The 16,176-nt window shown below is 40.7% G+C and overlaps 1 protein-coding gene and 1 long non-coding RNA gene across 10 annotated transcripts in view; one reads left to right on the top strand and one right to left on the bottom strand.

Annotated features, from left to right (window-relative positions):
- The window catches only part of olfm2a (olfactomedin 2a), a 41,518-nt gene extending 36,445 nt beyond the window's left edge, over positions 1–5,073 (top strand). For both annotated transcript variants that reach the window (XM_071471924.1, XM_071471916.1), the window contains exons 4-6: positions 757–976; positions 2,070–2,176; positions 3,909–5,073. In XM_071471924.1, coding sequence (XP_071328025.1) covers positions 757–976; positions 2,070–2,176; positions 3,909–4,583 — 1,002 coding nt within the window. In that variant the 3' untranslated portion in view covers positions 4,584–5,073. The remainder of the gene's footprint in view (positions 1–756; positions 977–2,069; positions 2,177–3,908) is intronic.
- Positions 1–16,176, bottom strand: part of LOC139614580 (uncharacterized) — a 115,834-nt gene that overhangs the window by 76,410 nt on the left and 23,248 nt on the right. The window contains exons 4-5 of one of the 8 annotated variants that reach the window (XR_011687089.1): positions 2,046–2,136; positions 824–959 (exon numbers count right to left, since the gene is read on the bottom strand). The exons of 3 other annotated variants lie outside the window; for them this stretch is intronic. This is a non-coding gene — a long non-coding RNA (uncharacterized lncRNA). Of the gene's footprint in view, positions 1–823; positions 973–2,045; positions 2,137–7,947; positions 8,448–16,176 lie in introns of those variants that run through there. 4 more of the 8 variants (XR_011687084.1, XR_011687086.1, XR_011687087.1 and 1 more) reach the window with 4 other exon arrangements.

The raw sequence follows: 16,176 nt of genomic DNA, 5'->3' as shown, positions 1-16,176 counted from the left end.
ACACTTATTTCTCTCTCGAGCCCTCTACCTTCCACGGAGGCAGCGTGGCTCTCCTGCTGCTTCCTGCACTCCTACCTAAGGACACATTGTTCTTTGCACTTCTAAACATATGATGAGTCACCGACTAAGTTTATTCCCAGCAGCACCATTTTCCTTACTGTAGGTGAAAATTGTATCACCCAAGCTGGTGTGAGTTAAGTGGCTTTTCAGTCCACACAAAGGATTGTAAATGGAAATAAATCTGTAATTACAGATTATACAAAGATGCCTACACAAGATTTTAAAAAAAGTGGGTGGAAGCTCGATCATGACAGTAACAAAACAAGCAGGCAAATGAGAACATATTGTTCAATTTAAAGGACATAAATATTGGCAGAAGAAGACCGTAGTCTAAGATATAGCCAAGCAAAGAGAAATCTACTTTCAGTGTGTTTTCCCGAAATATCAGGGATACATGTAATCACAGTGAATTATACCTTGGCACAGTTCTACTATGAGTCTTGTGATAAATCCTGGCGCTGAAGGCAGGAACAGATGAACCCACACCCAGCTACTACATGAGTTCCTGATTGAGAGATGAGCTCTGAACCAGAAGTAACAACTGAAGATTGAAAGGCTAGCGCCCTCTGCACACAGTCCCCCAGCACACAGCAGCATGGTCAACCTCATCTCCAGTCCTCTTTATTCTCTCAGGGTTTAATCCTCTCCGCCCCCTTTGCTTTTCCATGTCCTCCTCCTCTGTGATGACTATCTTAGGAGTTGAAAGACAAGGTGACCCAGCTGCTCCCCCTGCTGCCAGTGCTGGAACAGTACAAGGCAGATGCCAAGATGATCCTGCGTCTTCGGGAGGAGGTGAGAAATCTGTCCTTGGTGCTGATGGCCATCCAAGAGGAGATGGGGGCCTACGATTATGAGGAGCTGCGCCAGAGAGTCCTTCTGCTGGAGACCAGGCTCCACTCCTGCATGCAGAAACTAGGTATAAAATATATGCAAATGGGTGTGGGTAGGTGGGTGTGTAAGGATTAACTGCTTAATTTGACAGAAAGGAACCAAGAACTAATAATTCATTATATCAGTGGTCAAAACTCTGTTGCATATTGTCCACGTTTCCACTCTGCTAAGAGTTTGAATTACCTGCATAAATTAATAACTGGCCTAGAAAGCCTGAATGAATAATTGATCATGTTCTCATGTAAAGTGTTATCTTAAAATGATGATTTTACAAAATCCCACATATACAAACTAATGACTTAACAGAAAAAGGCTGCAGTTAGAGTTTAGCCTTAAGGTCATTAGTGTTTTGTTATTGTCTTCCATTGGGTTTAAGATCTGACTTTACACAAGGAGGTAATAACTACTCATTTGAATATATTTATTCCTGGATCATTTGTTTGATCAAGTGTTTTACAAAATGGGGAGACAAAAACAGAGAAAAGGAAACTAAGACAATAATGGAAACAATTTTAAGTTTACACAAGTAAAAATCGTGGTCAGTGAATAAATCAATTAATTCTTGTATAAACTAAATCGCAACACAATGTGCTCAGCGAAGTCTGAAGACTGAATTGAAAATAGAAACAACGAACGCTCCCCTAGTCGTTTGTCTAAATAGCAAACATGTAACAACATCTTGAAATATAAATTTCTTAATTATAAGTTCATTCATAATTTTGGTTCTTAAAACTATTGTCAACTAATCTTGAATAGATTTGAGATTTAAAAAGATTCAGATTCAATGCTACTTTTAACCCAACCCTGTTTTATATCCCACAGACATTTGAGAAATGCAAGGATACCTCCCGCATCACCAGTTAAATAAACAATGTTATCCATCAATACTACTATTATTTTACATACTTTTAAATGCAATATTCATAAATCCATCTATCAATCAGTTGATCAATCAGTCCATCCACCTTCAGTCCATGAATACATTTATATACAATTGAGTGTCATCTGCAAAAGTGGAGAACCTTTTTCGTGTGCTCATGTTTATCTGCTGTTGGGTATATAGACAAACATAAATATACCATCTATACCATCACCTCTTTCTTCTCTTTGACCTCCAGGCTGTGGGAAGCTCACTGGGGTCAGTAATCCCATCACAGTACGAGCATCAGGGTCAAGGTTCGGCTCCTGGATGACAGATACCATGATCCCCAGCTCAGACAACAGAGTAAGTCTCTCTGTTTCCATACACACCTCTCAACTCTTACCTTTTTAATACCTACTACCAACTTTATAGTTTAACAAGCACACAGGATAAAAAGTCATTAGGAAAAAACAGGCTGAACTCTATCAGCTGCTCAATGGAAAAAATATCCCTCACAGCAATGCTGTCATGATACTTCAGAAACTGATTGACTGCTTTGCCTGAGTAGGACTTCTCGTGAGCTCCGGAGGAGGAGAGACAGAAAGAGAAATGAGGATGCATAGCTGAGTCACTGATGGATAGCATCCCTTTCCCTCTTCCCTGTCTTCCTCTGTCACAGCAGCTTCAGCTGATTAATCACTACGTCATCAGTTGACAAATGAATGAGTTGTTTGTACTTAAGTTTTCTAAATCACCGAGTTAATTACCAGAGGTGTGCTAAGATTCTCTGGACCCAGAGGATATAGTAATGGCTCCAACTGATTAGAGATGACGTGGTTTTGTAGGTACCTGATGTGGAACACAGGGAAAAAGACATAGGGAGGGAAGAAAAAGAAGAGGAGAGGGACATGTTATCAATCTGTATGGGAGAATGGAAACTGATGAAGTTCAAGAGGGGAGAGGAGGGTGGCCTTTTTCAACTCCACCCTGAATCATAACAGGCTAAATAGATATTGCTGGCAGAAAAGGTCAATTTCTGTGATTGAATGCTCTGATCTTTGTCTTTAATCACTTGACTTGGCGAGATCACATTAGACTCTTTAGATCAATCACTGATTGTATTAATAGCCATGATACATCAGCAATATCACATCAACACCCGCACCAATCATGATAATCATATTTGGGAAACATCATTGTCGCTGAGGACAAAAAAACAAAAAAGCATGGTCTAAATGTGCTAAAGCTTTGGCCTGGCTCAGCTCCTGCCTCCTTCTCAGCTCTGGGGACTCATTTAGCAGGCAGAGGAGAAACAATGCTTAATGCTTCATAATCTCCCCTTCTCCATAATTCAGCTGTTGTGCCTCACCACCCTCTACTCCTCCCGTATCCTTCCTTTCCCCCCTGGTGGAATTGTTATTGAAGAAAAGTGCCTATTCTACACCTGAGATGGAGCCAAGAGCAGAAAATGGGAGAAGCAGGAGAAAATTTGTGGTTAGAACATCAATGGAATGACAGCTACAACATAGCAACGTTCTTCTTGATATGTTACGAACAAAATAAATATCCAAGCCAACTGCAGTTCAAATGAATCAATTAAAAGCTAAATTAATTAAAAGCTGAACTGTGCTTCGATAGTGGCATTGAGGGAATGAGCTGGGAGACGCAGCCAGAGAGGGGCCATGTCAGTGGAGAGATCCGCTGAGAGTGCTTGAGGAGAAAGACAGAGCTGCTAAATGGATTGATTTTCTGTAAATGTGGACTGGAAAGGGCAGGGAGCACAAGCAGTGGTTGACTGCAAAGCGCAGGCAACGTCATCACTCACACACACACAGGACAGATCCGTAGTTCTGCACAAACTGCATGAAGGCGTACACTCACACTCAGACAAGTAGAGATTCACCGCATACACACAACTACTAACTTTGCCCAGGGCATTGCCTTGGGATACAATGAAATATTGCTGTGTTCTTGCAGAGGGGTGTGTCATGTATAGCACAACAATATGCTCCTATAACCTTTGGATTTTTCCCATTAATTCCATGAGTTTATCCCTTTTTCCCCCCAATAGGATTCATTTTTCTTCTGTTCACAGGTGTGGTCCATGGATGGTTACTTCAAGGGACGTCGTGTCCTGGAATACCGTACGATGAATGATTTCATGAAGGGCCAGAACTTTGTGCAGCACCTGCTGCCTCACCCCTGGGCAGGCACTGGCCACGTGGTTTACAACGGCTCCCTGTACTACAACAAGTATCAGAGCAACATCATCATCAAGTACCACTTCCGCTCTCGAAGTGTGCTGGTGCAGCGTAGCCTGAGTGGGGCCGGCTATAACAACACCTTTCCCTACTCCTGGGGTGGCTCCTCTGACATCGACCTCATGGCAGATGAGAATGGCCTGTGGGCTGTTTATACCACCATCCCAAATGCTGGGAACATTGTCATCAGCCGCCTGGAGCCCCAGAGTCTGGAAGTGCTGCAGACTTGGGACACAGGTTTCCCCAAGCGCAGCGCTGGAGAGTCTTTCATGATCTGCGGTACACTTTACGTCACCAACTCCCACTTAGCTGGTGCCAAGATCTACTTTGCCTACTACACCAACACATCGAGCTATGAGTACACAGACATCCCCTTCCACAATCAATACTCCCACATCTCCATGATGGACTACAACCCCAGAGAGAGGGTCCTGTACACCTGGAACAACGGACATCAGGTGCTCTATAATGTCACACTGTTCCAGGTTATTAAGACTTCTGGGGACTGAGAGCCCTCGGACTGAACCACTCAAATAATGCTGTGATCATTGTTCGGGGAGGGACACCGGAGCTGGGAGGAGCGGGGTACAGGTTGTGGGAGGTGTGGGTTGGGGGCTTCAGTGTACGGGCTTAGGCTTGGAATTTTTTAAAGAATTTAAATCTTCATAGAGTGCTATTATTCACATTCTCAAAAAAATACTCCGGCAGCAAGGTCGGTACAGATACAAAGACTGAGCGCTTCTCTTTTTTTTTTTTTTTTCTGTGATGACTAAGCATGGTTCTTTTTATTTGTGATGAGAATAAATATCAGTCTTTACCATTTATGACTTTGTATTCTCTTGTCACTTTCATTTCAAATAAACCTCCACTGTATTTTGAAGGGGTGAACAAAAAAGGATAACATCCTGTGTGTTTTAAAATATGGCTTCAAACTTAAATATGTGTATTCCCAAGATGGGCGCTTCTTAAAAGGCATTAAAGTGTAACATTTCTTTTTTAGTTATGATTAATGTCTCTTTTATTTCTTCTTGTTTGAAGGGGACACACAAGTATGTATTCCTTCTTGTTAACTGTGAAACCTTGCTGAGGTTGGCACAAATATAAAAAACGTGATTAGAATAAAATTGAAGCCATTGTTCAGCTTGAATTTTAAAATTCTTAAAAATTTGAAAAAAAAATATGCTGAATGGCACAATTTCAAATTAATTAAAGTCCTGGAATAACTGTATGTAGCTTGCTGATACTGAGTGGCAATTAACACCACAGCGGAAACATAAAATAATGAGCTGACAGCATGTGAATACTGACAAGGCAATCTCTACAGCTGCAATAAACCATATATTTGAAAACATTACATCAAATTTGTTCCATCCAGAAGAGATAGGGCATATAGTTCTGTCTAATAAAACGGCATGCTTTCTCATATATATTTTGTGTGTGTGTGTGTATATTATATATATATATATATATATATATATATACACACATACATACATACATACATACACACACACACACACACACACACACACAGTTTTAAATTAAATTTAACTGTAATAGCCACGTCTTACATTTTCTTTTTCAAAGGTGAACTGAAAGTGAAAAGTGAAAGCCAAGCATCTGGTAAAAGGAGCAGGTGGTGGCGTGAAGGGTCGAGAAGCACAAATGGGGAAGGAGAGACTAAATGTAATGGGAATTCTAAGAGCACTTACATCTGAGTAGAGAAATCAGCCTGCACAGTTATTGTTGCTTGTCAAGCTCCAATCTGCTTTAATCTTGTTAGTCACACAGCTCTTCTCAGGTGCTTTCTGCAGAGAAATGTTCCAAGCACAAGGCGCACAGAGGGAGGCTGCTCACATCAAAGTCTCAAACTGCAGACCTTTCATTGCATCATTTTTTTATTATTATTGTTATTATTTTGCTACTGAAAATAATCCTGAAGCCACGCTGGCATCCTCTGCTGTCTAGAGGACACTTTGGCAAAAGGACAACAGCCCACTGTGTTGTCATTTTATTCCTTTCATTTATAAGGCTTGTGAGGGTGCAGCCATTCTTCACAGAGACTGGTGGTCACAGAAGACATAAAATAAAATAGGAGCTTCCACTTTTCTTTTCCTGCGTAACCATGGTGATCTTATCCATCCTGGATGACCTTTCTATCAATAAAGTGCTGTGCTGAAGAGAACCCTGATGAGTTCATACACAGTGGCTGACATTTAGCACACAATGCAATACACAACAATACAGAGCATCAAACCAGCTAAAAATAGAGTACGAACTACACTGTATGAAGGAAAATAAATGTTATAGCGTTATATCTACAACAGGACTAGGTCAAAACCAAGTATATGGCTGGACTGCATCATAGGCTGTTTGCATTCAGCCTAGTGTCGGCTGGTTTCAGCCTTTCATCTGTTTACTTCACCCCTACTCTCTGTGTTCACATACACAGTACTTTAATACAGCCCCATTCCGAAAAAAGCTGCTCTCATTTATGTGTTTCTGTTTCTGTTTCTGTTGTCAGACAATGAACAAACGTCTGACAAAATCCCCATACACAACTTAAAGATTTATTTCTCACTGAGAAAGTTTGAAGCTAATTTGCGTCAACTGTGGTGTGGTCAGCAGAGAGGTGCGTCTGCGGAGGGAAAACCTAACCTCTTGCTCATGGCGCAGTGAAGGCAACTCTCTTCTACAGTGAAGTTTTTTCAAAAAAGTCACTAGATTTGTCGGTAGGTGCATCCTTTCAAAAGTCGGTAAGTGGGTCTGAAAAGTCACAAAATCTAGTGACAAAGGCGCTAAGATGGCAAAACCGCTGCTTATTTTCCTTCTTTGGGGTTTTTTGGCAGTTGGCATCCATTATGTTGCATTACTGTCTCCCTCTGGTTTTAATCATCCACTACAATTTTCTTCTGTCAACTGTGTCCCCACAGCACATCTTTACTCCTGGTTTCCACTCGTCTTAGACTATGTAGCCCTGCTATCACTGTCCTTCTGTCTTCTGTCCTCATATTTCCTGTATGAAATCAGGACGGCAATAACACTTGTTCGCACTAAATCATTTTGAAAGAACAGCAGCCGATGAGGAAACTCCAACACTCTGCCTGCTGACCAGTGGTGTATCTCCATTTCTCACTCACTCAGTCAGTCACAGACATTCTCGTTTATAAGGCTGACCACACAGTTGAATGAAGAATGTAGATATTGATGTTATATTGGTTAATAAAGAAATGGAAATGGTTAACCAAGGCTTAAGGGGGCATTAATCAATAAACTGTAAATATACAACTGAGGCGAGTGGAAGACTGGGATCTTGCTGTCCTGAAATCAGCTTCACCACAGCACCCTCTCTCTGCTCTTCCACTGTCTAAATAGAAAATAGAAAAGGTGACTCCAGTGTCCAGTGAGCTGCAAAGAAAAAAAAAAATAGCCCGTCCTGAATGTGCAGGCAATTATAAAACAGGGCAGAAGGTTACTCATTGTACTCAGTGTTTCACAGATCATCTTTTAGTAACGTGTAGTGCTTACAGTTTCACCAATACACAAAAGGTATTTAATGTTAGGCATGGCTGGTTAAAATAGACCTACACTTTTCAGCCAACAAACTTTTCCCCTTAACAGAGAGCAGGGAAGGACATAATGACTGCACACAGATAACGCAATCTCTATGATCAAATAAACCAAAAAATAAAGTCAGCAGACTAGAAAGATGCATTCAGAAGAAATGTGAAAGAAACATCAATCCATTCATGTCTGTATTCTCCTCACGAAATACCTGCAATGAAATGGGCTTCACAATAGAAACACATTGTGACAAATTACAAAACTAAAACATTTTTATCTATTTGAAAAAGTGCATTTGGTTACAATAAAAAGACATAAGAAAGTTATTGCCACTCTCCCACTCAGTCAAATTTCTTTTCACTTTTAATACATTTTTTCTTGCAAATTCCTTTGTTGCTGTGAGGGAAATGCTATGCTATTACAAAGTAGTGCAGGGAAGAAAAAAAAAAACTCAGAAGTTTAGTAGACAACTTTTTTCATCAAAAAAATCAATTACTGTGAGTGTTTGCTGCCAGCAGTATAACCACTGCCTCCAGCACTTGTGAGGCAAACATCAGCTCCATAAGCACCAGTGAGTGAGCTGTTGTGCTAACTAATGCTCAGAGCCAAGGGCCAGTAAGTGTAGTGATAACAACTATAATCATTAGGGGCATGACGAACAGCATCAAGTCATTATGGGTGGCCCCATTTCGGTGTTGTATCATCGTATCTGTGCCAGGACAAATCATCTCCAGTTAAGGTCTGCTTGTCAGAACACGACCCTTGCTGTGGAGCATCAGCACTTATGTGTCTCCTTTGCTCAGCATCGTCTTGAGGGTAAGAGAAAAAGTGAATAGAAAAGGGTGAAGGTTGTGATTCAGGGGCCTTAAATTTACTAACCTGACTCACACAGTGTGTAAATCTCTCAGAGTAGAGATACACATAGAGTGAAGATTCATCTGTAAAGCCTCAAGTACAACAGAAGACCTCAAGCTTGTCTATACATCACAGCTCTTACTGGATGTTTCTAAGCGGTAACATGTGCAAGGCAGAGTTTCCCTAAAACACAACAGCTTCATTTTATTGTATCTAGATTAAACCATTTTCAGTAGAAGGCCTCTTGGGGGATACAGTTTTATGGATGCAAGGACATAAAGAAATGTTCATTCTTTAATAATTGGAAATATCACATAGCATTTGGTTTCAATTAATATGCACCATTTTTCAAAGATGGAGACATTGACCATTCACAAGACACAATTTGTGTATAAACAATCAAATAACTGTTAAGGAGCCAATTAGTATGAGTCAGCAGTGTCAACTGAGCAGACAGATGAAAAATGAAAACACTCAATATGATGCAACAGTTGAAGCACAAAAGTTTGCTAATATAAGATGGCAATGATTAGTTATTGGTTTTGTGTCACCTGATTTATGTTCAAACCCACCGGGACAATTCTGAAGTGGAGAGAGTAAAGTAGGGAAGTCCAGGCCTAACTGCGGGGCCTGAAGTTTTACATGACAATATGATCGCGCAGCTTTAACAATGAATGAACAATCACCGACAGCCTGTTAAGTACACAACTCCAGTGTGTACGTGAGTTTACTCAACAAAAAACGAATATATCGATCCGTCAAAAAGATGCTTTTGGAAAAAAAAGGGGTAGGTGGATAATTCAAATTCAACATTACACGAGAGCTCTCAGTGGAGCATAAAGACAAATACTCACTTCTAAGTTCATTTTGAGAGAGAATCGAAGAGAACAATTACTGCCTTTGATGCAAAGAAGAATATCATAATGAATGTGGCATCTGGAGGCAGACGCACAGGCAACCACACAGACACACACAGTACTGTAAAGCAGGTAACATAGTGCAATTAAAAATTCAATCCATGCGTATCCAATCTCTTGTTGCCAAAGCGGCAGTAATCTTTTTTTACTTAGTTCCCCACAAATGCAAAAAAATTGTTGATAATAGTTGAGTTGGTAATAAATATCTATTGTTGGCAAACTCTACATCATCAGGGTGTACAACACAAGATAGCTCTGCACTATGCAGCACAAAATAGTAGAGAAAAAGTTTAGAGCTAAGCTGTTTGTCATGCATGGTCAAAGGTGGAAGAAGCTGCATCTAGTTAACCTTTAAAGACCCTCAGCCATGCCTTCAGTTTAATCTTTCACTGGTGTGGGGGTCAGCGGTGACTATGCCAGAATATTTCCACAATGCATGAGTTGTGCTCTGGGGAAAACAAAAGAACCAACTTTAAAATTAAAGTTGGCCTGAATAATAAATAACCAATACAGAGCTTTTATTTTGGCAAATGCGTTAACCTTCAGAAATCAAATCCGTGTGAGCAGCCTGCACTAATGCAGAGCAGAAATTTAAAGCGAACAATAGACCACACACCACCACTGTCAAGGTTCTCGGAAAAAGGGACCCAAGAGTGCGACTCAGGAAGCAGATGTAAAAGTAAGGAGTCCTTACTGTGAAAAGAAAAAACAAGCATACAAAAATCCAAGCAGACAAACAAAGTACAGAGGGTCGGGGCTGAGGCAAAAGTCAAAAAAACACAGGCAGGGTCCAAAAACACAATCAGGATAGAAACGCACAGGCAAAAAACAGAGCGCTGGAAAGCTAAGGCATATTGCACAAAGACAATCTGGTCGTGGAAATGGACCAGTATATTTACTGGGGAGCTAATGAGGGGATGGACCAGGTGAGTGGGGACGAGGAGGAGGAGGAGGTCAGGTGATTCTATTGGCAGGGAAACAGAATTATAAAGACAGCAGAATTAGATACAGAGAGCAGACGGAAACTCAAAACCATGACAAACACTTGTGGTCTGAGATTCTTAAAGTGGCTGTAAGCATGCATTCTCACATGCACTTGAGTTGATTGAGTGCAGGTATGGCAGCGATACAACTGAATTAATAGAGTGCACAGAGGTGAGCTTTGTATGCAGGAGCAGAGATACACAGCACAATTCAAGAATTAAGAAGCAAACACAGTTTCCACTTTAATCGTGCTGCGATGCTTGGGAAGAAGGTTTTATTTTGATGGAAACAATCATCTGCGTGTGTGTGCAGCGGCTCTTGAGATACTCCTCTTTGATTAAATTGCAGCACGCATGCTGAGTACATTTGCTTTCTGTCCCTGCAGTTCATATAATCCATACAACTCCATTTATCTTCTCAAAGCAAGGCTCACACATGGTCCTACACTTCTTTCACACATCTGTTTCTTTCACTGCGCCTTTCTTCGCCAGCTTCCTGCATTAATTGTACCCTCAGCCACACTTGGAGCAACACCTCCTCTCCACTACATTCACAATAAACAAACTTTTCCTCAACTCCCCACCCCTCGAGGTGACACACAGGCACTCCGAGCGGCGCTTTGAACGTTTGTTTCCTCATGATTAAACATGACTTGTACTCGGTTTTCCTTATTTCCCCCCAACATTTCATATTCATGTTTGAACTCGAAAAAAAAAAAAAGGATGTGAAGGTGCTGGAGCATGGAGATGGAATGACTGGTTAGCGGGAGAGGAGGTAATTTTACTCCACTTAACTCCTCAGAGAACCTTGCTCATTAATTGGCTCTTTAATTGTGTTTTGAGCTTTCATTGATTCAGCACTCACATCCCTAATCTCATTAGGTTCTATTTTGTGGAGGACGGTAAAGTGGAATCATTCTGGCCTGCAACCATAGGTGATTCAGTTTTATAAGCCTGATGTCCTGACATTGTACACCTCACTGAGGCCGTAAAGATTCGCCATGAATGATTGAACTGCAGCGTCTCCTGGATCCCTGTTCTCTTACGAAGCAGCTGGAGAAAAGACATGATGGTTTAGCTCTGGTGCGCCGAAGGATTTGGGATATAAAAATAATAAACATCACAATATAGCCACAAGCAGATATGAGCAGTACAATAGGTGCAATAAGTCAATATCACTGAAAATGACTTTTAGAAAAAGAATATTAAGAAAAAGCTCCTACAATGCTGCAAGATGGTAGAAATATGTAGCAATAAATGCCTTGGGAGTAGTTTTTGTTTTTGTTTTGTTTTTTTTAATATATAAATCATTCTTACTTATGCAATCAAAACTTTGTCAAGCTGGACAGCAGATTTTACCACAAACATTTTTATCATTGTTGCACCGCTGTGACTAAATGCTGCAAAAAGCAAGAGCAGGCTCACTTATCATGTCCACCAGACTGGTTTTTAAAATACCTATTTTGTGTGCTGTATTTTATTTTTTTTAGCCAATTAGTATTGAATATAAAATAAGGATTACTTGTTTAGTTTACTCCAGATGTGTTGTGTGACTAATCTGGTGGAAATGTTTTGTGGAAGACCTATAGAAAAAAAAATGTGTTTGGCCAAATTTCATATGGGAACTTGTTTTGACCAGAAAAATCATTTGATGTCATTTGATGATTTGGCAGTAAATGTTAATGTCTTTGCATTCATGATGTGTGGTGGTGTAAAAATGTTTTGGGATCAGTTCAGCCTTGCTCTGAACAGGATTTCCCGGTATGGAAAAAAAACAAAAACAAAACTAGTCTAATGGAAATGGGTTGTGCCCATTGAGATAAAAGCATAGATGCGTGACAAATGTGTTCCATCAGCTTACTATTCAGGGGTTATGGACCAAAATGCAAAGTGAATGATTACAGCACACTGTCAGACCAATGGAGTACAACTAATTTTTTCACATTACTTAATTAAGTGAGGGGACCTTTCTACAGTATTTGAAGGCGCAGCAAAACTCGTCAGTCAACGTGGTCAGTTGTTGTTGTTCAAAAAACATATGAACAAACATATGATAGGATAATTCCTTCTCTTAAATAGGCAGTAGTTGTGATCCTTTCAGCCTTCCTGTTCCAATGATCATCACACATTTTTGAAAAGTAAACGCATTCTTTAGAGTTAATTATACCTCTGGCGCACACACACAACATTATGGTCAAAGGAATTTCTGTGTTACAGAAGTGCTGTGCCCATCGAAACAAGTACAAGCAGGAGCTGAAAACAAGTAGAACTTCAACCAAGACCTCCAAATCAGAACCCTGTATAGGCTAAACTGACATGATGAAAGTGACGGGTTCCAGCCGCTTGACTTGGCAAAAATGGGATTGATCATCTATGATGGACAATTTGTGAATGTAATGTGACAACAGCCAGCTTGTCATTCCCTTTGAAAGCCTATATTTCAAGGAAAATATACCACCAGATTGCATGAGACACGGGGCATTTGCGTTCCCTTCGACTGATATTACAAGCCAGATATGATGATGGGGACAATCAAGGTCATACTTCTTAAGGCACAAGACGAGACTAAAGAATCAGCTCTGCATTTGAGGTTGTTGTGTTTATGACAGTGATATTTCCCAAGATCCAACTATCTGAACAGAATTACCACAAACAGTGAATTTGCTCATGGCAGCAAGCAAATGTGTGTGACATTCTTGAGTTGAGTTTACATTTGATGGATCTTGTATAAAAATTGACAGTGCCAGCCAATAGCACAGCTTTTTGTTGACTTACAAAGGAGCAGCTGAGCCTGAGGCAACTTTTTTTTTTTTTTTTTGGAGTGAATGTAGCGCTACATTTATGTACTGCACTGCAGTGGTTAGGGTGGAAGGGAGTACAAAGCACAGGACTTTGACACCAGAGACTGGTATCGCATCCAGATTTCTGTCTGGGGCTGGTTTTAAGCAACAAAAGCCTAAAGGCCTAAAGCCGGGCTCAGAGGGGGCTTCTATGTTCCGTGTATGGCAAATCCACAGTGTTATGAACTGTGCATTAAGTCTGTTGCTCCAGGATCCCCAGCTGCTCTTTCCCAGAATTCAACAGAAATATTAAGACCATAATTCTTTGGCCAACTGACTCTATATACTCCTGGACTTACTGTGTAAAGTATGACTACCAGTATGGACAGGGACACATTGTATGTTTTCCCTTTGCCTGCCACACCTCTCACATTGGTCTGACTTCAGCCTGCAGATACTGCGCCTGCAGCGTTAGGATACACTCACTATAGAAACTGGTTTGTAGTCAGTCACGCTTTGTGACAAACACAGTTAAAAAATAATATTTTATTTTACACAATAGCACTACCCTAAACAGTTTAGTCAGGCAATTTGCACAGAATGGGTTATTATTATGGATTCTTATTAGTATATACCGAGTTGATATTTGGCATCAGACTGTCACTCCCCAAGCGTACACCACACTTAGCATAGCAGCAATTGGGGAGTGATCATAATTACCTCCCCAGAGGCTACATGTGGATGCTGGAGTGGAGGTGGGTTTTGTGAATGAAATCTGTTCAAGAATTGTTAGGACTTAGCAGAAAAATTGCTCTACAGTGCTCCCTGTGGTCAAAAAACCACCAAGGACACCTTTAACTGGTTCCAAAAATAGTACAATTCAATAAAAGAAATATCTTAAAGCACCAGTGCAAACCTAAAGCTATTATAAAGGACTAACAGATGAATCACTTATATTTTCTCCCTTTTTTAAACGGAGGTTAAGCACCACTTAACCTGGTTAAATGGAGAAGCCTCCCAGGTTGGGATTACGACTTCAAAGTAACACACACACACACACACAGTGGCTTCAAATAAAAGCTGAGTGTGGACCAGCTTTTCTACCAGGCAGTATTCACTACCCTGGACAAAGTACACTGAAATTTTAGCCAGAACAGATCTGACTATCAAGAATGAATGAATTTCAGGTTAAAATTCAAACTTCTTAGAACATGATGGACTTGTTTTAGAAAATAGAGTTTGTGGGCGGCCCAATGGCAGAGTGGTTAGGATGCGTACCACTGCTCTTAGCAGGCGAGTGCCAGTTCGACTCCCGACTGGCCCGACTCTTTCCTGCGTGTCATTCCCTGTCTCTATGCCCCCCCCAAAAAAAGAGTTTGTTTTCAGGCAGGGGATGTGAAACTGAACACTAGAAAACAGCACTCGAAATACTGGGCAGCTCATGAGCATTGTTGGAATATAAGCAGCTTCATATGAGGCACTCAACGAGAAAGTAATTTAGGGATTGTGAAGGAGACAGGCAGAGTGACAGACAAAGTGAAATCCAGGTTAGGTGAGAAGGCTGTCAGATCACAGACCTTCTGCACTGTACGTCAGTGAGACAAGATGCTGCTCTCTCTTCCTCAAAAGATCAAAAGAGATGAGGGAGGCTCTCTGGAGAGAGACAACTCCTTCCTCTTCCTCTGCCCTCCCTCTATTCTGCAAGAAATGAGGAACTTTTTTAAAGGAGAAAAAGAAAGTGCTCTGTCAGAATACACCAGTGGCACTGACCATGGGAATGGCAACAGGAGGGAGCCCATTTCACAGACCTGAAGAACTATGTGACTAAAACACAGAACTAATTACACCAAGATCAAAAGGCCGAATCTCCAAGGACACATCTACACTGTTCAATTTAAAGTCTCGCTCTGGTGGGGTGGACTGCACAGCCTTTGTGCTGTGGATAGTTGCATCAAAACTGACACACTCACACTGTATTTCTGACACATCCCAGCTTATCAGACATTCACGAGGGCTATCACATCCAGAGGGAGACGACAGCTGCCCTACAGTGGAAACTGTGAGTACATTCACATACTGTGAGAAGATACGAACTGTCAGCAGAACCTGCTGTCACTAATTCACACCTGCCTCACCAGATGATTACGGATGACTTCTCATCAGAGCAGCATCACAGTAACACGGTAATTACACACAGGCAGAGAATAAAACTATACAATGTAATGATAATATATAAAAACACACCCTGACGCATTATTGCCAGAAGTTAATGTGAGGCTACAGAGCCACATAGATTTATAGGAAAACTAGCACTGATTTTCAAAAGGCCACAATTAAACCTTAGAAATATGGTCAATGAAGCAAATACAAAGCCACTTAACAAGCTAAAGAGTTCATCCCTTGACATTTTGACCTTGTTGCAAAAAAACAACAAAAAAAAAAAAAAAACACACCCAACCTAGTGAGTGTGTACTTATCAAGTTATCTCGATCAACCAGCATGGTCACTAGTATGGAAAGATAGTTTGGAGTTTTCATTTCCTGATTCTATAAACTATAATGAACCTCTGTCCTGACATGTTATTGAACGTGTGGGTGTGCAGGCTGTTTCAGAGTGAATATATGCATTTTGTCTTGTGCATATTTTTGCTCAATAACAACATTATTTTCTGTTCCTTTTAAATTTATTCAGTCTCGCTGCATGTCCTAGGTTACATCTGCTGTGGTAGCTGTTTATGCAATATGCATCTGCTTGTTTGTAATATTATTGTTGCTAAGCTCAAAATAGAGATGTGGGCAGGAGTTTGATTAAATTTTTTGTCTGATGTCATCATGTAGTAGTGGAGGTGTTACTGTTAATAAAATATATGGTAAATTAATTTCAACCACCCCAAAATTTAATTCATATTGCTTTTATGGGGGCTCCAGAATCTTTCAAGGCAGCTTCAAATTCTGCATATCTCTCTCTCCCCCTCTCTCTCATTGTTTCTGTCTCTTTCCACCT

This window comes from Trachinotus anak, unplaced genomic scaffold (genome assembly GCF_046630095.1).
Source record: "Trachinotus anak isolate AG129_WGS33_773 ecotype Australia unplaced genomic scaffold, CSIRO_AGI_Tana_v1 ptg000003l, whole genome shotgun sequence".
NCBI lineage: Eukaryota > Metazoa > Chordata > Actinopteri > Carangiformes > Carangidae > Trachinotus > Trachinotus anak.
Note: the sequence above shows the minus strand (reverse complement) of the source record. Positions and strands in the feature narration are given on the sequence as shown.